The sequence below is a fragment of the Chelmon rostratus genome, chromosome 7, assembly GCF_017976325.1.
Source record: "Chelmon rostratus isolate fCheRos1 chromosome 7, fCheRos1.pri, whole genome shotgun sequence".
Lineage (NCBI taxonomy): Eukaryota > Metazoa > Chordata > Actinopteri > Chaetodontiformes > Chaetodontidae > Chelmon > Chelmon rostratus.
Genome location: NC_055664.1, coordinates 22,373,370 through 22,393,963, shown reverse-complemented (window position 1 = coordinate 22,393,963; position 20,594 = coordinate 22,373,370). Strand labels below are relative to the sequence as shown.

Below are 20,594 nucleotides of genomic sequence, written 5' to 3'. Positions count from 1 at the left end.
TTTCTCAGAAAACGGGGGAGTGGGTTTGTGCTCCGGTAGGAGGCATCTCCGTTTTCAGTCCGAGGCGCTGGGACGCGCTCTGCTGGCGGGATGAGGTCACTGAGCGCAGCCTGCAGGCAGCCCGACCAGATGGAGACTAAAAACAAAAGAAAGATAGAAATCTAAAATCACACATAGGCGTTTATTGCTGCTGCCTCCAAGTGCTCTTGTGAGACTCCAGTTTCTGAGTGGTGGGTGTGGTAACACGCTCCTGATGAGGGTTCATGTTTGGTGAATATAATGGTTAAAAGGACCATTTGCGTACTTTTAAGCTCAAAACCACTGAGGTCAGAAGATGGGCTGCAGCTCGAATATTTTTATTATCGATTATTTTGTAAGACCAACAGTCCAGAACCCAAATACATTCAATTAATAATAATACAGCATAGAGCAAAGCAGCAAATCCTCACAAATGAGAAGCTGGAAGCAGCCAATCATCGGCCCTTTTCTTTGAAAAACACTTGGGCAATTATAAAAAGTAATTTTCTGTCCACAGACTAATTGATCAGTTGGCTAATTGCTGAAGTTCCAGTCAGAAGCCCAAATTCCCCAAGTGCCAACATGCCTGATATATTTTTAACTGACCACCACAAAGCCTCTAAAATATATCCGACATATTGCAGTCAGTCATTTCACAGATGAATGTAAATATGTGCGGTTTTTAGCTGTGTGCCACAAAAAAGTTGCACAATCAGCCTTAAAATCACCATTTTTGTGTAACTGTTTAGTGTGATGTCTTTGGCAGTTAAAGCCTTGAACCTTGGCACACCACACATGTTGTCATAGCAGGAAAAGCACAGGTGTTGGTAATTGTATTGATTTATAATGGCTCCATTATGTTTAGGTCTCCCAATAAGCCATGCCAATGGTCCCTGGACTTGGAACACCTACACGGGATGCAGCCATCTTCTGTGTTATAAATAGCACCCGTGCTTTTCTTGCAACAGCAAGTCAAAAATGTCTGTTGTGAAAAAGGCCAACCGGGGTCCACCCGTTTATGTGCCTGAACAGTTCTAATGATTTGACCTCGGTGTCTTCCAGTTTGAAACACGCTCAGTTGGATGCTATGCTTGCACTTGCAGAAGCCGCAGAGAAGAATTTTCTCGCTTGTCCTTGACTCTTTTCTTTTATTGATTTTAAAGGCCCATTTTTGATTGTGTCTCAGTTTTGGGGAAGGAATTGCTGCCAGTATTTTTAAAGTCCTACTTTATTAACATTATTTATTCAAATTATTCATTAAAACCCATTCAAAGCCATAATGCACCTACAAAGGTGTGATTCATTGACTATGATCTCACTTTCTTTTGAGTTAAGTTTAACTTTATCATTCTTATTAGTAGGTCGCATAGAGGTTGGTCACATAATTTATTCCCAGCAAATTTAGCCACAATGACTGAAAACACTGTGTAAGTGTGCCAGGCCTTTACTCAATTACTATGTACGGTATTGCTGGGCTACTTGTGTTGTATTATGATCCCAAAACAACAGATGCTTGCATCAGTGCACCAGTAATTGACATTCATAATAGCTACATTGCATTTAGGTGTTGCTGGGCTGTTTTGCATGCCGACTCAGTGGTGCACCTAAATTTAGCATCATTTGTGCTTTTAGTTACACCTGTGTGTTTGTTGCTGCAGGAGTTGTGCAAAGATTTTCTGCTAAGGCATGGAGATTCAGGGAAAAGGTTAAATTGTGTTTCCTTCACAGATTTGCTCGGTTATGTGATGCATAATTTGAGGGCTGAGATGAAGCTGAGAACTTAATGATCCCTTAGAAATGAGAGAGGTTTTTAAGTTTGACCACTTGCTTTTAAATGATGGAGAAGCGCCGTTAAAGCATGCACATTGTCTGTTATATGTACGCCACAATCCCTTTATTTTCTCCTATATTTTGCTCTCAAATGGCAAAAGACACACATGTATGTAATGATGTTTTAGTTACAGTAATTTTTGACACCAGTGCAATGTATTCTGTGTTGTGAGACCCATAAACGCCACATTTCAGCAGCATCACAGCTGTATGGTTAGTTTTCTTTCATGTGCTGTGTACTGTGTATAAACAGTATTTCTGATATGCTGTGAAGGCAGCATTCATTCAGATGCACTTTGACAGTTCAGTCCAGATCTGTGACTATGAACGAGTCTCTCCCACAGCCAGAAACAAGAAAACCAAGGCAGCCTCACCACGAATTTCTCTCCGGTGACAATAAATGAAAGAGCAGATTTGTGGACAGTGACGGTTACTTGATTTTACAGACACAGTCAGATTTTCTGGTTCATGACTGCTGGCAAAAGAAGCAAAGCGTCTGCAGTTCACCGTCACTGAAGCAGCTACAATACATGTTTTGTGCAATGAAAGCCTCGACTCTGCAGTTTGTGGAAGTTGTGACCTATAATTTTGATGTTTCCCACCCAGAATGTGCCTGGCTTTCACTGGAAAAAATACCCTATAAAGGTACTTAAAATCTCTGAGCATTTCCGAATAATTCTGAGGTCCCACTGCTTAAAATCTGTGTGGGTAGTTAGGTTATAATAGTGTAATCAAAAAAATAAATGTGGTGTGTATAACTTCCCCTGAGGTACTCTTGTAATTATTGTTTGTTAACATTAAATTGCATGCTCTCATAATTTCTCTGCAAGATGAGGAGGGGGGAGCGTTCAGGTGAGTGTGTGTTTATTTGTGCGTGTGTGTGTGCAAGGGATGATAAATTGCAGGTTTTCAAGGTCTCTGTGTGTATGATTTCTATGAACAGTGACCCATCAATGTAAAAATAACACAGTGACAATTTACTCGATGGACTGTGCAGAATGTGCCACGCACCTCTTTCCCTCATTTTGTTATTTTACGCCACGCTTTATTTTGCCTCCACAAACATGACTGTGCCTGCACTCATACATCTCACTTTCCCCAAATGCACAACTAACAGCCCTCTAATCTCCACTGTCATATGTTTTAAAATATGACTGCCCTTATTATTTAGTATATGGTCTTATTAGTTACCAAGAGAGTCTCTGTCCTCTCTATTGTAGCCTTGTTTAATATGGCAAAAACTCCAGCGTCAGACAGATTGTCAAATCCTTTAAGCTATAAAGAAGGAAGACAACTGTGAAAACAAGCACAAAATATGCAGGCTTTTATTAATAGTGTTATGTATGTCAGATCACCTTATCAAGATTCTGCATCTTACATTTAATACACTGATAATGCATCATATCGTGATGATAAGTTGGTCTCTTCAATCTGCATAATAACACTATTTTACACTTTCAAATTGCGTGCAGTGCATACACCGAAGTCCAATTTAGCGTGCAGGTGATACGCCAGTCCTTCCCATTAACTCCAGTGAAGAACAGATCCATAGTCAGGTGACCTTCATCGTCGTGGTGACAAAAATAAACATGTGGTTAATGTCATGAGACGGTCGCACTACACTGATGGCAACAAGTTCCCAACCCCTTTTCACATGTGTGTTACTTGTGTGTGTTACAAAATGCAAATAAGAGCAATTTTATGGAGCGGCGCTCCGGAAAGCAGGTTACTCAGCTCCTTCTTTCAACGCGAGCAGCCGTAGATCCTGCAAAACCTTCCCGGGAGCACTTGCAGTCTCATTTGGATTAATGAAACCAGTTCAGTTATTGTCACATTTTCAGTTTCAACACTTCCATTCATCCATTGTTTTGCTTCACATGGTTGATGTGGAAAAAGCCAGTTGGGTGTGATTCCATATAGCCCTGATTCTCTCCTTTATTTAATTCTATTTAATATTTCCTTGCTCTGTCTTTATAGCGTTGGGTGCTGCAATGACCCAGTTTCCCAATTGTGATCAATAGAGTTTCAGCTCATGCAGCTGGCTCCAGTTCCTCAGCGCTGCTTATGAAAGGATCAATACAAGAGAGGGAGAGGTCAGGTCTTACACTGCTGTTTGGTGGCTCCACAGTATCAAAGCCTTTCGCAGCGCAGTCGTTCGATAGCTTGTTAGTATGCCTGACAATTTTATGACAGAGCCTGAAATGCAAAATAAGACACACTCACTCTAAATATAAGTCTGTCTCTTTTAAAGCCGAGTCTGGTGTAAGACTTGCATTGCATTTGTACAGTAGTCTGTGCTGCTGTAATGGTTATTACACACCCACTCTTGTGTTCCTCTAGCTAATACATGCTTTTAATCTTCCTCAATATCTGTGTCACTGGTGGATGTTGGAGGAAGTCTCAGCTCACTGTGCGTCTCTGACTACAATTACGCCACAGGAAGAGCAGGCAAAGTTCAGTTCAGTTCAATATTTGCAGGGGGGAGAGACAGAGAGAAAAACATACCTTACACAGCTCAGATAATCATTTGTAAAGTAATGCAGCTCACCTTTAGTTCCCCTCTGTGAGCCTCAGTCTCACCAGGCTTGATGGCATCAGAAAGAGGTGTTTTTAAATTCAGAATTTCATGATCTGGCAGACTTAGAGGATCAATCAGAACCTCATAGGGGACAGCGGGATGCTTCCAGGAAGAGGGGATGTGGACGCTCCAGCTCTCAGGCTGCCCAAAGGACCCTGCGGATGAAGACCAAATTCTCCATTTTAATGTTTTGCAGAATTGCACGACATGGTGCTGAAAGAATGTGACACAGTGAAAACTGTGGCTTCTTAAAATGTCACAATGTCTGAATTCATTTGAAATCACTTCTCTGCAGCAGTGCTCTGCTGTGCAGCACATCTCCTACAGAGTCACAGAAAAATGTAATCTTTGTCTCTAAAGTTTTAGGAATCAGGCTGAAAAATGAATGCCAAATTATTGCTTTTACATACCTAAACATTTAAATGATGACATTACAAAGGTATGCAAAAATATCAAGATAATGTGAAATTCACTTTAATTGTTTCTGCCTACTGTCTGTCAGTGGGCAAAACATATGATCATTAACTTACATAAAAAACAGTTGTGATCAGGAATTAGAGTCACTGAGAGCTCTATCAATGTACATCAAGGTTGAACTACCAATCAGTTAAGGTGACAGTTGTCTGAAGGAATAGTTCAACATTTTGGGAATTACAAGAGTTAGATGAGAAGATTGATACCACTTTCATGCTTATTCATGAAATATGAAGCTACAGCCAGCAGCCAGTTAGCTTATCTTAGCACAAAGAGTGACAATAGGTGGAAACAGCAACCTTTGTCCAAAGGTTCACCAACCAGCACTCACCAGCAAGCATGTTATATCTCCTTTGTTTAATCTATGAATCACCAAACTGTAAAATGTGTGCTTTTACGGAGTTATGTATCGGACAGTTTCACAGGTTCAGTGTGTGTGAACTGGATTGTGGTATTTATTTAAGTATTTAATGTGCATTTGTTTGTTTGTCTGCATATAAGGAAATAACAATAACAAAACAATTTTCACCAAAATGCAATCCTGCATCTCTACCTGACTGAATGCCTTGACTCAAAATCAGCTTTTTAGGTATTTAGTTATTTAAGCAATGTTCTGTTAACAGGGTTCATATTGCTAAATGAATCTGTGCTACAACTGACGCACTGTAAACATACGGCCATGTAGTGTTGCAGCGTAGGAGTACCCTACTGGATGTTTACTAGCTCTCCAGGCAAAATGTAATTACTGTACTTGACGGGTACTTGTAGGTGACAGCGCACATACACAATGCACGGAGAGTGAGAGCAAGTGGGGGCCCATGGGGGCCCAACAGCTCATTTTTACCCCAGAGTCTCCCAGTGGGTTAATCCAGCCATGTGCACTGTCACACTGAAATGAACATGGCCATAAAAAACAGCATTTCCCCCTTAATCACAGCACAATGCTCAAGATTAACGATATTTGCATGAGCATCAATAATGTCGAGAAAGAGGAGACTGACAGATGCTGAATGACACCCACCTATGAATTTTCCATGCACACTCCAAAGGCGCACAGTGTAGTCAGTGGATGAGGTAAGCACCACTTGATCATTGTCAACAATCTGCAGGCTGGACCAGAATAAAGAGACATGAGATGAAATGGGAGAAGGCATTTCTGGCAGAACACTCTAAATCATCCACTCTGTTGGTGCGTCTGATGGCAGATGCACCCCGGGCAGCATCTCACCTATACTGATCATCTGTTTAAAAGACCTTCCCACACACACAGTCTCTTCTACACTTTGTTTTACTGCAGCAAAGGGAAGCTACGCTGCTCCTGCTGCCACCAACACCCCACACTGAGGATGATTGGCTCCACTTAGGATGTACGCACGGCGAGTTTTAAGTGTACAACCAGCTAACAACACAACCCAAACTCTCATTTCAGTCTGACGAGTTGACTGAACTTAAAACTGTTTAACATACCCAGTAATTCTGCAGGTGTGGGCACGCCAGAAGTTTTCAGCTGAATGAATGTGAAAAAAACAATATATGAGAAAACACTCTCACAAAAGGGATTTTACACGTTCTGTAAGTTCAGCTTCATATTTTTACCATCTGTTTAATCAAAGTCAGCGGTGAGAAGAAGTGTAGCTAACCTCTTGGTGATTTTTGCTCGGGGGCAAACTTTTCCAAGTCGTAAACATAGATGTAACCAATTCTGTCAGCAGCGTACAGCAACGTCGTCTTGTCTGTCTTCGCCAGTTTTGTAATCTTTTGTTGGAATCGAGACTGCAAACCGGAAATAAAAATCAGTGTATATTTTCAATCACAGCACTGATATATCACCAACTATTTGCATTCATTATTTAGCAATAGCTTTAACAGAATGAAAGAGGTGGAATCAGACGCTAACAACACGTATGTCCCCTGTGGTGAGTAAATGTTATCTTCCCCGCAGACAGACTTAATACATTCCCTCAGATGATAGTCCCCTCCAAACATTCTGATATATGAAATAATACAAAATGTGCCAGGCAACAAATTGAAGAAATTAATCATGAAGAAATTAAAGTACATGAACATTTTTTAAAGCCATTGTTGCTAGGTAACAAAACACATGGGGGGCATGTTAACATGTTGTTTTAGAGTTTTTTTTGTGTGTAAAATATTAACAGCCTAAAAAGACAATTTCTGCTTTTTTGGGGGGGATATTTCACATGCACATGTTTTATTCCATTTTCACGCCCTCCGTGTTCACCACCTTCCATTTGCATTATATTGCTGCAAGGAAAGTACCTGCTGGTTGTTCAAAAACTAGAACTAAGCAAAGAACAGTGCACCACAAATTATCTTAGTGTTTGATCAGCATTCTTGAAGGTAAGAGAAAGAAAAGCAAGCCCTATCCCTTTGTATCCAAAAGTGAAACCAATAAATGCTGTTAAATCTCTTACAGCTTTGAAACTGCCCACAAATTTTCCTCCACCGAGCACGCTCCAGAGATTTATACGGCCTTTTAAAGAGAAAAGAGATAATTAACAGTGTATTGACAGACACGGTGGAAGGCTGTAAAGTGCATTCATGTGCTGTAATGTAATACGTTCGTAACACCGACCCGTCGCCCCAGACGACACGAGAGCTGTAGCCGAGGAAAACTGCTGTAGCTTGGGGTTCTTCAGGAAAGTGATGCTTGGAACACTTGTGTCCATCGCTGTGCAAGAGAAAAGAAAACATCAAGCAAATGCAATGTTCTAACCACGTCAGAGTTTTTACCGAACATTCATCATTCACTTTGAAGCTGCAAAATCACCTTCAACATTTTGCTGCTCAGCTGGAAGAGGGGTGACAAACCGACACTGTATACGTCCTGAAACAACGTTCCACACTATAATCTCTCCATCATAGCTGCTGGTGGCTAGGAGAGATGGAGGACACTGTGCCACACAAAGGATGTCCTCTTTATGGCCATTTTTCTGAGGGAATACAAAGTTATTATGCAGTTGTTTAAAGGGTCTTTAAATAATTGCAATGATAAAAAGTTAATTAACTTTAAAAAGAAAAAGTCAAAATGAATTTGCAGCTCAACAGGACACAGTAATTTGAGTTATTTCGAGGGATTTCACAAAGGAAGATATAGTCTATTACAATCCCCGTCACTTCAGTATTTAACCATCTGTGGAAATGAGTTAAAGCTTCAAACTTTATCTCTTTGTTTCTTACATGGGCAAGAGCCATGCAAAGTTTCTATCCGCTTCTTTAAACACCAGAATGTATTCTCGAACAGATAAAGCCTGATATAGTGCTACAGGTCATACAACCTTACAAAATGCTTACTTTCGAGCATTTTGTAAGGATTCTCACTTAAACATTTTAATAATATTTCCTCTATTTTTCAAAAAAGTATTCAAATATATATTGGAAAAAATATATAAGAATGATAATAATAATATAGATATTTTTATAATTACTATCATTATTATAATCTGCCTAGCATCTCTGAAGTTCACTAATTAACATTACATCTTGTTTTTTTAGTGTAAAAATGATACGGCTATATCAGTTTCTCCCATGTTCCAGTCCTTATGCTAAGCTAAGCTAACTGCCAGCTGGTGGTAGCTCATATGTATCAGACATTTTGCAGACAGCGCGCTATCAGTCTTCTCAAAGCAAACAAACATATTTTCCAAAATGTCAAAGTATTTCTGTAGCCTTATCAATCTGAACACTGATCAAGGAGTTTGCACGTCTCACAGAACAAGTGGACATCTTGAAGCATCCTGAACCAGTTTGTAAAAACTTCAAAGAGCATCTCTCTGAAGAGCAAAGGTGTCTCATTAAGCAGAGGAGAGGAATCGCAGATGTTTCAAGCCACGTGTGACTGTCAAAGAGTTTTCACTGAAGTCTTGATTTTGCTTACAGCACCAAGTGTGTCACACACTTTGGATCAGCGACCCACTTGATGTTAAACCCCCGAGCGAGCAGACAAGCCAAACATTACTCCTGCCGCCGTACCTCACACTGACACAAAGCCATTCATCTTGTTCTTTATGTGTTCATTTCTCACTGAACTGAACAGGAATAGTTTGCTTGGAGCGACGCTGCCAACAAGAAGCTACACAAATCAGTAAAAGCGTATGGGAGGCAGATGGCATTTTCGACTTAGGCACTGATTAGCAAACTTACTATAAATTGTATTCCAAGCAAAAGCGAAATATTTAGCTGAACTGGGCCATGTTTTAATTTTTTTATGAGATGCAACACAACACAGACCATCTGGAGGAGCAGAAAAGTTCACAGTGAACCCGAGGCTCAGTGGATAAGGGAAAGAGACCAATATATATAGAGCAACCCATTGATCTTCTTCCTGCAGGCCATTAATGAAAAACAATTTCAAGAGAGAGCTCTGTAGATAATCAAAGGGGTCAATCTTCTTACTGGCCACTGTAATGCAATCTTTCTGCTCTGTTAATGGGCCTCTTTGGGGGTGAGTGTAACCACCAGCCATAATGAAAGAGATGGAAGGGGACTCAGCGTCACCTCCTCCGATGAATCACACAGAATGAGTTTTTCCCTCCTACAGCTCATGTAGAGAGAGAGCTGTGCCTGGCTGTCAGAGGGAACCAGGTCACATGATACAGGTAAGATCAGATAAAGAAACTGCAACATACAGCATTGAGTGATTTTACTGACTGTACAGCATTTATACTGCAATTATACAACTAAATAAACAAATGGCATTCCCATCAGCCTCAACTGTACAACAAAACAACAGTTGAGGCTGTTGTTTCGTGGCAGAAAAAGTGTGGCAGAAAAATCACGCGGGGTAAAATACTGGTGGAACCCTGTATGCCACAGTGGATGGCCTGCGCAGGGCATTTGGTGCACACCTTGTGCTCTGAATGGAGTCAGCGATAAAACCATCCTCACATTTCAGTGACAGCTCTGGAGCAGAGCCTGTCATTGACTGCAGGTACGCTGACAGGTCAAAGCTTGGCGGCTCTGGGACACAAAGAAAAGCTATGTGGTGTGATGACATCAACGATGAAACATGGGAGGAAACTTTACTAAATCAATCAATAAAACCATATATTAAACTATATATATATATATATTAAGATACTGTATATGCAGCATGAATAGAGGAAGGTGGTACATTAAGGAAAGGAAATGTGAATGCATTAGAAAGAGGGTGAATAAAACGGAGATGGGGGGTTGGGGTGGCTCATTGCTTGAGTTGAAATTTTTCCTGCAGGCGATGCTGCACAGTAGGGCAGAGATCATGGAAGCTTTGTTACCCATCTTCTCCGAGCTTTCCTGCCAGTCAGCAAAAACGATTCTTAGGACCACAGATTAGAGTGTCCTCCGTTTGTCCGTCTAATATGAACACTGAACCAGCAGGGAAGCTTTATTTTCACAGCCCTGTAGGTGACTGAGACAGCATGTGCAGAACTGGCCGAGCACCCCTGATGTAGAGAATAATGCACAATGATGTGTTAGTGTGCTAATGTTAATGGGGTATTGCAGCCAATGTGGAGCTACTTCCATTATTTTGTATATGGGCACATAAAATGTAGTTTGTACGTAATCTGACAATGCAAGTATCTTGTAATCATGGCTGTCAAACACATGTAATGTATTTAATGGAGTATAAAGTGATAAGATTTTAAATCTTATCTTAAAATAGTACAGTACTTAAGTAATATGCTTGATTACTTTCCACAAAATGCAGAATTTCTTTAGCTGTTTCATAAACAAACACCGACGCAAGAGAAAGATTGCTTCTGTTTTTGTCAAGAAGATTATAAAGAGGTGGTAATTGAATAACTGCAGAGCTGGCACACATTGTGCATCATGCAGTCAGTTTACAACAAAAAGACCTCATTTGTCCTCTTGTCACTTTCAACACAGAGAGCTGTGCTTTTTAGAAATGCAAGAAAAACGATTGAATCCAGCTAATGTTTCTACCGCTGCCATCTTGTCTGCCTGAAACAAATGTCACAGGGGAAATCCAAACTCTCACTCGGAGTCCATGGAACTACTTATTATTTTGGGTTGCCTGAACATCTTTTCTCAAAGTTACTGTCAAGACAGTTTCCTGTTCATTAATCACCAGATCGTCCTGCCACGAAGGCTGCGGCCTCTGGATGTGATGAAGGTCCTCGGGTGTGTCCTGACAAGATACAGACGCACGGTCAGCAAACAGGAGACATTTAACATCTCAATATTAATACATTTTCTTGTGTATTGGTAGAACATCCTCTTAGCACGTCTGAATTCTCATTAACCAGACAATGACAAGGACGAGGGTCATCTGCCAGGCAGCAAACAATGTGCACACTTCTGTCTCAATTGTGTGGTTTTATAATGAAATTCGAAACAGGCTATAAGTGGCATGAACAATCAGTCGCTCTTTGTTGTTGTTTCAGGATGGAGTTGAGCTGGTGACAACAATGTAAACAAATGCAGATGGGATGCAATACGATGGAGGGATGGAGGAATTGGAGAAAATAATTGGAATGGGATTTCGGAAACTCAACTGACAAATAACACCTAGAACTCGTGTCTTTGCTTTTGTACTCACTGAGTAAATGTCAATCTTGCGGTCCCGGCCGACAGACATCACATGGCTTCAAACAGAAATTCCACAAACGCAACATGGATTAAAATTTATACTGAGCCAAGCAAACTTGCCAAATATCACATCATTACTCACAAATTCCTGTGAACTTTCAGAAAGATGCAGTCGCACACCTCCTGACATTCACCACCTACAAAAGAGATTCGAAGCGTTTTTTCATGATTACTGGATTAAATATTATTTCAAACTTGTTTTGAGGGAGTAATGGCAACTTTCAGTACGTACCCTTCTTTAGTGTCTTCAGGCACTGACCGTTGTTGAAGTTCCAAATCTTTAAACAACCGTCTCTCCCACCTGTGATGAGTCTGCAAGCACAAGAACATGCTGTAGTACGATGAAGTAAATATATTTTATGAGAACATTTTCGCAAGTTGCATCATGTACTGAACCTCCTCCCTTTGGAATCAAAAGTCATGCAGGTGATGACTGAAAGGTCACGTCCGCCACCGAATTCAAAAACCTGACGGCCAGTGTCGAAATCCCAGACCTTCACCACCTGAAAGCAACATTTTGAGTTAATTATGCAGCTGATAGATGTCATATAAATCTGATATTCGTGTTCCTGCTTTAATATAGACTGGATTCATTTTTCAGAGCAAATGTGAAGCTGGTCATCTGTGTCCGTGATGTAAAATATTAATTTACTCACAGATCCCCCTGCGCAGCTGACAACCTGACGAAACTCCTCGCTGTAGCCGCAGCACATTACAGGCTCATTATGTGAAACAGTCAGACGGCTGTGAAGTCGTGGCCTTAGAGAGGAAAAAGATAACAAAATGGATAACAGGGAGATGAATATTAAGGAGCTGCAGTCATCTCCAAAAAAAAAAAAGCCTTAAATTCTGTCATCTTTTGGGTGAAAATTGGACGTTTAATCCCTTAAAAGGACATCTGAAAAATCATCAACTTTTTTTTTTTTAGAACTTCACAAGCCGTCATCCTAAAATTGGCTCAGTGGAGGAATATTTTCAAAATATCTTCAGAGTGTGTTTGATTCTATGATGAATAAAGCACAAAGGCGTGCCAGCCAACCTTATCTTCAGGGAGAGCGCAGCCATGCAGTCTGCTGCGATGTAGAGGGATTTCATAGCAGAGGAGTACGAGCATGCAGATATGTCACCATGAATCGCACTTGCTTTGGGGTCTGCTGTAAACAGGCAGCACTGATCGTGAATATCCCAGATCTGAAATGGGAAACAGGTGAAAAGCGATGGAAGAAGTAGTCACACAAATTTATTCAAGGTAAGGCGACACCATACTAACAGAAATACTCCATTACAAGTGCAAGTCCTGGATTTCAAGTTTCGTTTCAGTAAAAGCACGATAATATGTGACATAAAGCATCAACAGAAAGAGCAGTTACCATGCAGAATGGCTCCTGTCAGCGTCACACTACACTACTGGATCATTGTTATTGAAGTGTGTAAGCAGCACTGAAACACTGCAGAAATTTAGACTGCTTTTTATACTGCTGTTAATCTGGAATAACGATCATGTTTTATGAACTGATCATACATTTATGTGTAGATCCTTAATCTGAAAAGTAGCTCGTAACTGTTGCTGGTGTATAATTGTTGTGGATTAGAAGTAAAAATTGGCATAAATGGAAAAACTCAAGTAGGCCTGTCTCAAAATATTACTGGCTGCAGTGGTTAATGTATATAGATGAATATGGATCGTTAAGAACATGCAAAATTACAAGCGAAACATAGAAAATGAATCACTTTCACAGTGTTGTCCAGTGAGACAGAGAAGATCTGACTGTCCTCTCGCTCTATGCAGAGGTAGACGACGGGAGCAGAGTGGCCTTTCAGAATACCGGTTGGTTTCCTAAAAATAAAAAACAGATCTAAGGTGGCACTTTAACTTAATGTTAATGTTCTTAAAGAAAGGACACCAAAATTTTGGTTCCTCACCCAGAAAAATGTGGGTTCCACAAGCGTATGAGTCTGTCCATTCCTCCGGTGACCAGCAAGCTGTGCTTCTGACAGAGGTCGAACGTCTTCACGCCCTTCTGGATGGTGAAAGCTGTCTGGTCACGTGACGCACGGAGCTGTGGCGTCCAGCTCAGTTGGATCTTCTTGCTCTTACCTTCGTAGCAGGCCTCTCTGATCTCACTCAACTGCTGCTCAGCGTCTGTTAAAGGCAGCACGCAGCCTCAAGAAGGACAAAATACAAGCATTTTATTACAAGGCCGCGAGCATCGATCAAAACGGGCTTTCTGGATGAAGGGCAAATCATTACCAGAATAAATAGCCGAGCTGGCAAGTGGACATGTGTGATCACACACACACACACACACACACACACACACACACACACACACACACACACACACACACACACAAAGATGTACAGACACTCTGACACTGACTGGTGAATTTGTGATTGATGAGCCATCAAGCGTCATCTCTCACTGCTCCTCAAAGCTGAGTTTAATGACTGCCACATTGCCGAGTGAAAGGGTTTCATACTTTCTACGATCATCTGCAGCAACGTAATGTTTTGTTTGGATGTTAAACCACAGAACAGGTCTAGGAGAATATGCAGGTGTAATAACAGACAGGTTAGTGTGATAACAAGAGTCTCACATTGTTTGTTATTATCCTGATGGTGCTGAACATGTGCCAAATAAAAAAAATGGAAACAGAAATTACCTATAACAAGAGACGAGGACTCGTCGTTTGATGAGGAGACGACAGCTTGAAAGCTTTGAAAGTATTTTGCCTAAATATAGAGAGAATAGTTAGTTGCTCAGTCTATTTCAGGATTATCTGTGCATATGGTAAGTATATTTGTTGTTGCATGGCTCGTGCAGATACTGTGTCACATGTTTCTTGATAGGTTTCAGACAGAGAGAGGTAAATTGTCACCTGTGTCACCCAGTCCTGATGAACCTTCCATCTGACAAAAGTCACATTAGGAGAAAGCACTGCATTGTCAATCGCTATGCTGGGCATATTTTCCATTTTCGGTAATTTATTCCATAATCTATAAGAAGGAAGTTGAGATGTACAATCAGGCCAGAAGTGGTCACATTTTCTGAGGCAAAGCCTCACATATGTACAGACCATAATTAAGTTAATTGGCTGTGGAACCCATAGGAAGGGAAAGGTATAATTTTCTACCACATCTCTGAAATGGCCGTGACAATGATTCTCGACCAGGCTATTTTTTCACTGTATAAATACACTCTGCTCCATTTAAAGCAGAGCAGAACAACTGCACGGTCACTCCTGTCAAAGACATGCAATGAACCAAAGTCACATGCATGTGTTTCCAGCCTGAATACAGTGAAATGTGCCACATTTAACTGAAGAAAAGTGCAATACAAAAAAATAAATCAATAAAACAATGTTGTTAGACTCAGTACGGCTGCAGTACAATAGCCTGCCAGTCAATGAATCACTCAGTACTGACTCACTGGAACAACACTGTATGACACAGATTCCAAAGGTTTTTACAGCCTGGAAAAAGGCTTTTTAAAGGAATCAAATTAGCTCTTGTTCATTTGGAAACTAGACATTTTAGTCTGGAGGATAAAACATTCCTTCATGCTGTTCTAGATATCTGCCCATCAAAGCTCAATATTTTATATGTGTCTGATATGATCAAGAGATTCATTATGTAAGAGGAACCAGAAAGTTGCATTCACTGAACATGTGAGTAGAAATTTAGAAATAAGCTTTGACCTTTCAAAAGAAAAAACATATTCTTTGTGTTATTCAGTTAAAACAGCTTTGTTATTGCATGAATGCAAAAATGTCTTTTCACTTGCAGTATTGTAAAACTACATATCTAGTCTAATTCTACTGTAACAATACTTTTACAATGTGTTCATGACACCTTGCTATGGCTTCCTTTAAAAACTGTTCAAATAATACTGAATAACAGTGTGTATGGTGGTTGGCCCAACAATTGAACTATGAGTGAATAGGTGTAGTAAGTCTTAAGAAAAGTACAGTTACCGGAGAGTATCTGCGACCGAAGATATTAGAATGATAGTCACACAACCCTGAAACACAAACATAAAAGTTAACTTCGCTGTGTTAATCCAGAGGTATATAATGTATTTTTTTTTTTCTCTCGATAAGTGGATCAGATTTGAACAAAAGGTCCTACCTCAGTGTCTCCATACAGAACACAACATTTGTCAGGGCCGGTGCAGCTGTGAGGAACCACACAAATCATCGTGTGTGTTGGGACTTACTGCGATGTTGGGAAGACGCTAACATGCAGTTCTGTTACTCACCCATAGTCTAAAGTCAGAGGCACTGTGTCTAACGCATTGATCTGGCAATAGGGCTCCAGATTGGAAAGCTCATAAAGTTGGATTTCTCTGTCCCTGCAAGACACGCACAGTAAACAAAGTATAACCGCCCGGCACCAGCAGCTAAAGAGAGCAATCAGTATACTCAGCAAATATTGTGGTCATTTTCTCAAAGCTTTTCTCATATTACCCCGTTCCAATCATCAGCTTGTTGTACTCTGTCATCAGAGTAAAATCACTCGCCCACTTTGACTTCCTGTTTGCAGGTTCGTCATTCTGCAAAAAAAAAAAAAAAAATGAACACATTAATGAATCAAAAACCAAATTTAAACAATAATGGTAAATGTTTTTGTCATACCTTACATTGTTCTAGACATATGGACAACATTAAAGGCTATGTCAGGAGATTTCTTACTATCAACAAATCTCCTGAAAAGAAGCAAACCAACAATGAACCGATGTGCAGCCTAAGCCTAAAATCTCATCCGTAGACCTTCACTGTGGTCCAAAAACGATTAAAAAAACACATCAAATGAGCATGAAAGCTAATTCACCCATGTTCCTGCTGTAGATACTCGTGTATCGTGCGGTGTAATACCGCCAAAGGCATTAATCAGCCTTATTTAACCCTATTATTTAAAATGTGACGATATATTTGAGCCATTTTTAAAGATTTGCATCTTCAGTATGAACCAATGGACTGAGTGCTGAGTCAGACAGTGATGAAGTATTGAAAGATGGGCCAACACGTTGTTGGTGTTGTTCATTTCATGGGATTTGATTTCAGACTATGTACAAAAGTTAAAACATACAAACACGTGTTTGGTCGTCAGTGGTTTCAGTTCAGGGCTCCAGAAGCAAACAACCCCGTCTTCTCGCACTGTGACGGTGGTGCCGTCATGGGTGGGGTGGATGTTGGCGATGGGGATGCCGTGACACAGCGTTTTCATCGTGGCTGGCAGAGTGAAGGCCACCTGCTTACTGCGTCTTGCAGTTTCCTGCCGCTCTTTGTGCTCCTGCAGCATGTGTGTGCAGAAGTCGCCCTGCATCACATCACTTCGTGTTAGAACTGTTCTGGCTCTCTGTCCCGCATGTTGATAGTTAGGCTATACAACTGTTATCATGGTTATACGAGCAAAGCCATAGGTTTGGTTTCAGAAGGGGAGATGCCAAAAGTTAGAAGCTCTTCATAAAACAAAATAACAAATAAAAGAAAAAAATTGTATGGAGGATTAATGCTATTTTCTACATTTTACATACGTGTATAAATCTAGAAATTCTGAAATTCGTCACATCATGTTTTCCAAATTAATTCACTAACCTTACTTAAAATCACATTAACTTTTTGCTGCAAGAGACCTCATGAATGACAGATAAATATCTTTTAGTGTACCTTCACTACAAAAAACTTTGTTCTTTATCTTCATATCTAATAGCTAACATTGGACATATGTTTAGGAGAATACCGAGTATCAAACATATGGATCAAATGCATTTTCTATGCAAAAAATGTGCGGAGCACTTTGGAATCAGGATTTTGAAAAGCGAGGGGGACATGTCCTCCCCTCCCTGGTGGAAATTACACGGTTATATATGAATGCAAATGTAAAATTAATTATCTGACTCTTGCAATTAAAAAACTAATTATACTCTGATGTTACCTCAGATATCTGGAAATATCCTCTAACTTCAAATATCACTGAACAAACCAGGGCAATTTTTTCTGCTTTACAATCCACACAACCCGGAAAAATTGACTAACTATCCAGCTGAAGAACAAAACACTGAATGCATATTAAAAATTAAGCCCAGAGTCAATACCAGTGTAGGCTATTACTTAGGAAACCATTGCCTCTGTGTCAGCACAAGACAAATGTGTTAGTGTACAGTCAACTTGGCAGTAGAAAAGCTGATTTAGTCCGAAACATTGTGTTCAGTTACACTTGCTTCACAAATCCTAATTGAATTTCAGTTGCCGAAATAACCCTATCATATTTCACAGTGGCCTAACTTTTTTTATTGCGGATTCCTGTTAGCATGCATGGAAAGGTTCTCCTTACAGTGAATAAAAAGGCTGCATGCTCCATAAGAAACAAATATGAATTTCTTCTCACCCATGAAATCCTTCCTTGGCCTGAATAATCAATCTTCTTAAATAACCCTCGAATCTGCGCACTGCTCTGAGAAATTCAAAGAACAAAAGAATTGAAGCACAATGATGCTTATTGTAAATTAGTCATGTAATTGCAAAGGCCTGTTCTTAATTGCAAAAAAATAGATGTGAGAATCTGAGAGAGAATAAGATATAAAGAGAAATGTCACGCTGTCTTACTGTCTTAGGCAAACCCAAACACTTCTTCACTATATGTCCAAAATTCTTCGCATCAATGGATCTCAAGCCACCCGTTTCAAATTCCTTTTAAAGAAAAATACAGTCACATCTTCCAGAAATGAATAACCAGACTTGAAGGGTGCAGCTTATACAGTACCTCAAATCCAAGTTTTAGCTTCTGGAGGCTGTCGAGTGATATCGTCTCATCAATCTTATCGGAAAGAGACAAATGGTGACATTATGCTATGACATAAGCCATTTACCATCATGCCAGTGATTATTAATATTATACAACAGTACAGTGAACAGTAAAACCAGTTTGACTTGCATTTGTTTTTTCAGTCCACTCACATTTACTCACCAGGCAGTTCATAAAGTCTGAGTGCTGAAAATACAAGCCAAGGTTAGAGAGGCCTTATGAACACTGCTTAATTATCAACACACATGATTAGGGCTCCACCTCTGAGCATTATCCGTAATAGCCACCACCAGCCATGACATGTCTCTGAGATGCCTGCACAAGGCCAGATGACAGGCCATGCTCTTTGTGTTAATGGCCTCTCTTCAATTTGCCACGGTTTCCTAGCAACGGGTCCTCGATCCATGACACTCTTTGATCTATTATTAATAAATAACAGGGATAAACAGCCTAATTCCTCAAGGATGTAACTGGGGTTAGGCTTCCCCACTGTTTCTCCTGAAATGTCGAGCTAATTGTTTAATCAGTCAAAGTGATGGAAGTACTGAAATGTTCACGTAACCTCGACTGCTTTCCAAATCCCTTTATTAGGGCTGCATAACTTTGAACTCCTGAGCCTGCTCCGCCTGATCCGTTATGGCACATTGCTCATTACATTAAGCGCACGAGTGTGACTGACATCTGCAGCTGAAACCCACAAACTTCGGCCGGTGCATTTGCAGCAGCCGCCGTTCCATCATTCCTGTCAGCCTGAAAGCTTGAATCTGAATCTGCTAGGGTCCTTTAGAGCAGCTGGCTCACTCAGCATCTATGTTTGTTTTACTTTGGCCATCCTGGGCTCTGGGACAGATTGTTCTGCCTGATGCGCTGTCAGGCTGCAAATAAATTGATCATCAGCTTGATTTAAAATGGCATTTTTGGCATTACCTCACATTCATTCTCCTCCTGGTGAGATATGTCTCAGCTGTAGTTGAGTTTAAGCACTTTAGAAAGAGACTATAGAAGCTGACAACTCGAGCAAAGTAACACTCTAGTGACACCTTGAGGCTGAAAGCAGCAACTCTACGAAAGTAGATTCATTGGGAAAGGGTGAAAATCTATCACAGCACTGAAATAATCTAGATTTAGGACAACTTTTCAGATGCAGCTGGGTTCAATACGTCACATGTCTGATTTATCTTTCCGATAGATGTTTTGAAAACTGTACCTGCAGGCTGCAGAGTCCGTGAGTTGAGTCAATACTTTGGTGTTGTTGCCTCATGATTTGAGCCTGGTCTCCGAGTGTGACAGAGTGTCTTCGCCTGTTCTGTTTCAGCAGCTCTCCAACCATCCATTCAGGCTGTTCTTTCCTGTCCTCGCTGACACCCACTCGTCTCAGCGCTGAGAAGTCATCAGTGACTTTCTCACCCCGGCTACCTGGCCCAGAGCTGTTTCTTGTCCTCTCGGCTGTATTCCTCAGTTCAGAGAGGATGCTGGAGGGTTTCAGGTGTTATTTTGATTTAATTCATGCACTTACGCTGCATTGTTACTATGGGTAAATATTGTTTTGGCCTCATTCAAAGTGTATGAGAAGGATGTTATTATATCCTCAATGACTCAGGGTAACAAACATTGTTATCTTTGTTGCAGAAAAAAAAAAAAAATTCATCCTATGAATGTGATTATAAGTTCCAGGTGACCAGACTTGCTTTATTGTATGGTGAGTGCTCAGTGCTGCCACACATGGAAACTCAAGCGCCATGACAACAGTAAACATTTTCTAAACATGACAGAGAAACAAGGCCCTTGTCTACACATTACACAAGGGATACATAAAGTGTGAAAAATGTACAATTAAGATAAAAGTGGTACTGAAATGGAATGAAACTGAACAAATGCATGCAAATTAAAATGGTTGTAAGAACAGCTAAAGTGCAGATTACCTGATGACATGTTGGGTTTCTAGCCTCCCTGAAGCTGAAGAAGAGCGGACCTTTTTCCCCAACGGCATCCTTGTTTGATGGTGTGTCTTAAAAGTTGGTGTGTTGTAAAAAGCAGACTTCAGAGCAACGCATTTCCTCAGTCTAACCTCCAAACCGGAGCTAATGAGACAGAGCCCATATTAGCCTACCTGACACTCACTCTAACATTACACCTGAGCAGAGCAGGCAGCCCCGTGGTAACTAAGAAACCAAGAGTGACAACTGAGACTGCAGAACTAATGACAAGACACAAACAGCTTTGCATCTTCAGCCTTGTTTGAGAATAGCAATATACTGCAGTGTTTACGTCGCA

The 20,594-nt window shown here is 40.5% G+C and overlaps 1 protein-coding gene across 1 annotated transcript; it reads right to left on the bottom strand.

Moving 5' to 3' along the window:
• Positions 1 to 4: 4 nt before the first annotated feature.
• On the bottom strand, positions 5 to 20,310 carry wdr95 (WD40 repeat domain 95). Its single transcript, XM_041940903.1, has 28 exons — positions 20,243 to 20,310; positions 19,528 to 19,792; positions 18,279 to 18,332; positions 17,904 to 17,969; positions 16,602 to 16,832; positions 15,980 to 16,065; positions 15,772 to 15,864; positions 15,642 to 15,687; positions 15,488 to 15,534; positions 14,393 to 14,510; positions 14,177 to 14,246; positions 13,436 to 13,676; positions 13,244 to 13,349; positions 12,552 to 12,703; positions 12,169 to 12,271; positions 11,909 to 12,015; positions 11,745 to 11,824; positions 11,595 to 11,649; positions 11,463 to 11,508; positions 10,992 to 11,051; positions 7,692 to 7,854; positions 7,497 to 7,592; positions 7,336 to 7,394; positions 6,541 to 6,673; positions 6,368 to 6,407; positions 5,922 to 6,010; positions 4,397 to 4,581; positions 5 to 136 (listed from the first exon to the last, which is right to left on the bottom strand). Exons 1-28 carry the CDS (start codon positions 20,308 to 20,310, stop codon positions 5 to 7), a joined length of 2,991 nt encoding a protein of 996 aa, XP_041796837.1.
• Between the last annotated feature and the right edge of the window lie 284 nt (positions 20,311 to 20,594).